This window comes from Pygoscelis adeliae, unplaced genomic scaffold (assembly GCF_000699105.1).
Source record: "Pygoscelis adeliae isolate BGI_AS28 unplaced genomic scaffold, ASM69910v1 Scaffold18, whole genome shotgun sequence".
NCBI lineage: Eukaryota > Metazoa > Chordata > Aves > Sphenisciformes > Spheniscidae > Pygoscelis > Pygoscelis adeliae.
Window position 1 is genome coordinate 2,202,429 of NW_008825558.1, and position 6,328 is coordinate 2,208,756.

General features: G+C 38.3%; 1 protein-coding gene across 1 annotated transcript; it reads left to right on the plus strand.

Moving 5' to 3' along the window:
- The first annotated feature begins 311 nt into the window (after positions 1-311).
- Positions 312-6,108, plus strand: ATMIN (ATM interactor). Its single transcript, XM_009332296.1, has 3 exons — positions 312-422; positions 1,393-1,592; positions 2,573-6,108. The coding sequence occupies exons 2-3, from the start codon at positions 1,399-1,401 to the stop codon at positions 4,395-4,397; spliced, it is 2,019 nt and encodes a 672-aa protein (XP_009330571.1). The 5' UTR covers positions 312-422; positions 1,393-1,398; the 3' UTR covers positions 4,398-6,108.
- The last annotated feature ends 220 nt before the right edge of the window (positions 6,109-6,328 follow it).

Below are 6,328 nucleotides of genomic sequence, written 5' to 3' on the forward strand. Positions count from 1 at the left end.
ACAAAAGGCAGTTATAATTGGCTTGGGGCAGCGAGTATCATGGTAAAAGTAAATAGTACAGTACCACTACTCTGTAGAGCTTGTTGTAATTTCACTTGGTAACTTTGATGGTATATTTGCAAAGTAGCATCCACATAGGTGAAAAACTCCATTTGAACTTTCAAATCACTTGGGAAAGTGCCTTCAATTCATTGAGGTGTGTAAACTCAGTGAGCCAAAATTGATGTGTATTCTGAATGTTGTCTTTAATATGCAAACCTGTAGAATTGTCAACTTCTCAACTGGTTCTTTTTCAGGATGGAAAACTTAATGCACCAATAAGGAAGGGTTTGAAAACTTCACAGAAATTCTACTGCTGTCCTATTGAAGGCTGCCCTAGAGGACCAAACAGACCATTTTCCCAATTTTCTCTTGTAAAACAGGTATTCCTATTTCCTAAAGTATTATTTTCATACTGATTTAGCCGTGACTGTCTCTACTCCAGAGCGCGTACACTTTTGCATTCAGATATGAGCAAAGCCTCTCAACATATATCCAGAAGTTGGAGAATTGTATGCAGAAACTCCACATGGGCATATGGTTAATGAATTTGCATGTTGGTATTAGAGGACTTAAACCTTTTGATCAGGCAGATGCCAGTATGTTCTGCTAAACTACAAGACAGCCCCTCTTCACAAATTAAAAAGATGGAAAAAGATCAAAGAGGGGAAAAAAAGAATCACAGCAGCAACCAATAAAGGTTTAAAATGTGGCTGATGCTTTTAAACTGCTTTTTCAAGTGGTCAAGAATTAATAGTTTTTCTCTGCTTTAGTATCAAAATGCATTTGTTTACTAGTTACGTGTTTAAGAAAACATGTAAGACTTGTTTCTGCCTGAGTGAGTAAAAAAAAGCACTCATCTGGTGTTGGTTACCTGTGATAAGCTGGGCAGACCGTAGGAGATGAGTGGCTAGCACTTGGTGCCGTAAATGAAAAGGAAAATTCTGGTGTTTGCTCTGAAGTTGACCTGTTTGACTTGAGACTATTTGCGCAGTTGTAGATCTTCAGGCGTGTGCACATGTTGCAACATACACTTACTACGCTCTTTGGCAAGATTCATCTATAGATTTATTAACGTCCATAGGAAACCTCCAATAGTATTAGGACACATAGATATTTATCTGTGTTTTAAGATGCACACAGCACAAGCAGATTTGCAGACTTTAAATTCTTTCTGTTGATTTCTTTAAGCTTGTAACTTATTCCTAATGAGACTTTTAAATTCTTAATTCTACTCTTCAATGCTGTTTAACAACTAAAAAAAATGCAAATATTAATGTCTCCCCTAAGCATGATTTTCTTTTTTTTAATCTTACCTGAAGGCTAATGTTTACTTTTCATTGTGTATTCTAGCACTTTATGAAAATGCATGCTGAAAAGAAGCACAAATGTGATAAATGTAGTAACTCCTATGGTACAGAATGGTATTTGAAACGACATATAGAGGTCTGTGGCAAGACTTTCCAGTGTACTTGTGGGTGCCCTTATGCCAGCAGAACAGCATTACTGTCTCATATTTACAGAACTGGCCACGAAATTCCTGCCGAACACAGGTAAAAGTGAAGCAGTTAAGTAATGATACTTATATTCATCACCAAGTCCTCTGTCTCCCATGTACTGGCTTTTTGTCTCCTTTCTGTTGATTAAATTGGAAATAGACTTGCATTGTTGTAGCTGTAAAGCAGTTTGCAGTTTCTTTGTTCAGTTGCTTTTAGTAGTTTCTGTTTTGTTGAAGGCAATTATGATTGTCTAATCAATAAGATCAGGTTTCCTCACATATAAAACAAAGTACTGATGACACTGCACTGCACGGCATAAATGCTGGGGGTTCTTGTTGCATCTGCTTTTACAGTTCTGTGAGAGTAGAGATGATTTGGAAATGTTTATAGCTGGTAACTGTGGTGTGGAATGCAGTTCAGTTTATTTTCTTTTATAGTCTAGTTGTCCTTGCAAGTATTAGTGGATTCTTTTTTTAAAAAAAATACCTATATATACATGTTTAGATTTATAGTTGTCTTAACAAGTACATATATTTCATAAAGGGTAGTCTGTTTCCTGAGGCCTAGCCTGTCTGTCTTGGAGATTCAACTGCTGCAAAATTAAGTTCTGTGTGAAGGAGCGCTAATTGTATCTTCAGTTTCCATAAGAGATCTTTACCTGTACACTAGTTTTAAGAGCGCTGTCCCTTCAATGCTCAGTCTGAGCATCAAAGTAACAAATTAAACATGTCTTCAAATCGGAGTGCTTAATGTACAAGGGGGAAGAAACCACCTAAACTTCCACCTCCATTTAGAAATAAGTCTCCATAAGAGAGGTAACCTTTTTTTCTTTTTTAAATGGGAGAGTGAGGAATGAAATTTTACAAAACTGAAGTTCATGGAGTCTCTTTATGTTTTAATCAGGATTAGTTGTCTTCTCATATCCAACGTCATCTGTGACTTCAGTTTATATTTTCAATACAATGACTCAAAAGAATGGAAGGCAGATGTTTTGTGCTTGAAAGGAGTATAAATTATTGATCTCATGTTCACAGGGATCCTCCTAGTAAGAAAAGGAAAATGGAAACCTCCGTACATAATCAGCAGCTGGCAGAGAAGGCAAATGAAGCATTCATCAATACACAGAACAATAATCCTGGCACTCAGGACTTGGAGTCCTCTGAAGTGAAAGTAGTGGCCTCTCTTGAAGGCAGTTCTAACTTCACGAACCAAATGCAGCCAAAATGTACGCCGAAGATGCTTCTACCAAAGCCCAAGGTGGCTTTGGTTAAACTTCCAGTGATGCAGCTTGCTCACTTGCCTATATATGTGTCTGCAACAGACTCTTCCGTCAAACCTGCTGTAGTGGCTGTTGATAATCAAGGTTCAGTTGTAAGTACTGTTCATTTATTGCCCCAATCTATAGGAATTCTGATTCCAGCACTGGAGGCAGAAACACTTGTATTTAAAGATAGTATACCTGTTTCAAAAGTGACAAATTCTGGTGATCGTGAACCAGTAAGTACTGGTGTACAAGTTGAGTGGGATAAGGTTACATCGAATAACACAGGGCAAGAGCTGGGGAATGTTTGTCACAAGAATAAAATTTCTTCAATAAATATACAGACTGATTTATCTTACATTTCACAGAACTTTGTACCTGCTGCAGCCTGGACTCCCAATTCTTCTGTATCCTCTTGCTCTCAGACAGATCTGTCATTCAGTTCACAGGTTTCGTTACCCATCAGTGTACAAACACAGACGCTGCTGCCTGCTTCCAAACTGACTTCATCCATAGCTGCTCAGACTGATGCTTTTAGTCAGGTTTGTTTTCCAACGTGTAGCATTTCTAGAGAGACTCAAACTAGTAGGACACAGGACTCTATTGATGGAAGAGTGCAAATGGACCAGGCTGTAATGTGCAGTGACATCTTTGACAACGTTCATTCATCATATAATGTTTCTACTCACATTGAACTTCCAGAGAACAATTTAATGCCCGCAAATATAGATCAAACCTTGCTGCAAAGGAGTAATTGTAAGAGCCTGAATCAAGATACGGTGAAGTCTGAATCCCTTATCGGCTTCAATACACAGACTAATATACTTCCACCTCAAAATACGATGGATAATCAAACGCAGACAATGGACCTACTAAGTGATCTGGAGAACATCTTTTCAGGAAACATGTCTGGCCAGACACTGGATAATCGTGGCCTTTTGTCTGAGACAAGTTCTAATGCTGACACACACCTGCCATCTGGTCCATCACAGAGCACAGGAATAGACTTTGACATTGAAGAGTTCTTTTCAGCATCCAACATCCAAACTCAGACTGAAGAGAGTGAGCTTGGTACCCTAAACTCTGAGCCAGTTTTGGAGTCACTGGACATTGAAACTCAGACTGATTTCTTATTTTCAGATAGTGCCACTCAATCATATAGCTGCCGAGGAAATTCTAACTTCTTAGGTTTGGAGATGTTTGATACACAGACACAGACAGACTTGAATTTCTTTTTGGACACTAATACCCATCTGCCTTTAGGAAATATTCTGAAGCAGTCTAGTTTCTCCATGAGTACTGACTCATCTGATACAGAAACCCAGACAGAAGTATATCCAGCTACTAAAAACATACCAACTCAGAATATTGAAAGCAAAGTCCAGCTCAGTAGCACTGAAACACAGACTATGGATAGCTGCTTTGAGAATCTAGGGAGTTTATTCCTTACCAGCAATGAGACACAGACAGCAATGGATGACTTTCTTCTGGCTGACTTAGCCTGGAATACAATGGAGTCCCAGTTCAGTTCAGTAGAAACACAGACCTGTGAAGAGCTGTGCTCCTTGTTTCAGAGCTCTGACAAGCCCAGCCATTGAGTACTACGTAATATAACTGTTTCCTGTGGTTTGAAATTAAGTTATTGGGGTGGGAGAGATGGCTTGACCAAGTTATCCACTTTGCATTATTGAATGTAGTTTATCGTGAGCAGTTGGCCTAAGAGACTTTTCATGCTGAAGGTACTCTATTGAATATGTACCTTTACATAAGCTATGTGTGTATAAATGGGGGGAAGGGGGGGCTGTAACATGTTAATGTACATTTGAACCTTAAAAAAAAAAAAAAGTTATGTGGTGCCTATGTTCAAACTTCTTTGCAAAGCTGATACTGCTTTAATTTAAACAGAAGAACTTTTAAAGTTGTTCTATATATCTCTCTCTACCTATTCCTGGCTTACATATAGGGTTCCAATGTGCTGGACCAAAACCCTGACCTGTCCAATTCAGATGCTTCCCTTAACTTACGGGGGAGGATTCTGTTAGTGTAAGCTACTTCTGTTTACTTTTTTTAGTAGCTTGTACTTTAAATCCGGCATGAACATAAGCTGTATTGTCGTCTTTTACTTTATGCCTTCACAGCTCTTTCTCCTGCCTAAGTTGGTATTTTCCAAATACCTGTCCAACACATTAGAGACATACAGACTCTTGAATTGTTGAATATATTTATTATTAAAAATACGTAGAAAGCAGTACTTTTAAATTTTTTTATCCCGGAGTGGCACTGATGACCTTTGAAGGGTAGGAAAAGAACTTGGAATACATAATTATAGGAAAAATTAGTATGTCGTCCTTTTAGCTAGTGTAATAAATGGGACTAACATTTTTAGAGTCTTCAGGAGGGATTTGCTTAAATTATTTATGTCTGTAAGATGCAAATGTTACAATGTGTGTGCCTCAAAGACTGGAATAATTTGTTTTCACTGAAATTCTCCTAGCTTTATGAAGATATAAGTGGAGAAATGTTACAGTGGTTTATACCTCTATTACCTTAACAGAAATCTTTAGAAATGGGAAATTAAATTTTCTAAAATACTCACCTAAACTCCTGGTTTTGGACTTCCCACTTCCAAAAACAATTGGAATCCGTACAACAGAGCTGGGAGATCAGCTCACAGAAGCCCTTTCAGAAGAGGTGTATCTTGCTTTTGCACGTTGATCTGCAGCCCTCAGTTCCTGCAGCTTTCGGGGAGTTTTTCCGAGTATAGTCAAATTCAAACAAACTGATTTTTCAGAGAAGAAACATGTGACCTTGGAATTTTTTTGAATGTTCATCTTGCCCCTCAGTACTGCATTGTTTGCAGTATTTTTCATTTGCATGACAAAAAAAATTAAGCCAGTTGTGAATGTATGTTGGAATTTGACCTTAACTAATTTTTATCTCTTACTATAATACCTGCAAAATGTAGGCCTCTGGTTTTGTCCTGGACAGGGTTTAGTTTCTGTTACCTTAAATGAAAAGAGAAACCACTTCGTGTCAGGTTCCTCGGCCTGTAACAGACTTCACTCCTCCACTGTGAGAGGAGAGGTATTGGCTGCGTATTTACTAGGCAGCACATCAGTAAATGTATGTCCAAGCCTTAGTTTTTGAAGGCTCGCTGTGCTTTGTGCTTCATGTCCTCAGCTCAAGGATGTGGGAGTTAAGTTACTCATCCACTGCAGCTAGCTTGTTTTGTTGAAAATGAGCAATACCTTTTTTTTTTTGTCTCTTCCTACCACTCTTTAAATTGCCATAGTTAACACGCTAATATGGTAAGCGTCTCTACTTTTACTGGAAATAATCTCTTTAGATTATTGCCCAGTTTCAAAGTATGTAGGTAAATATGAATGAGCCTCATATTTTCCTCCTGAAAAATTCCTGAAACCACAGCTGTGTTGCCTGTTTAATTTTTCAACATTTCTAGGTATGAGTTCAGACGCTTCCAGTCTTTGGCTGAAGAAACTGCAGAAAGGAATCTTGCAGTTCCCCCAGG

Coding starts and splice junctions, on each gene's coding strand:
- ATMIN (XM_009332296.1), top strand. CDS start 1,399: ATGAAAATGCATGCTGAAAAGAAGCACAAATGTGATAAATGTAGTAAC. Junction 1,593..2,572: donor GAAATTCCTGCCGAACACAG/GTAAAAGTGAAG, acceptor TCATGTTCACAG/GGATCCTCCTAGTAAGAAAA.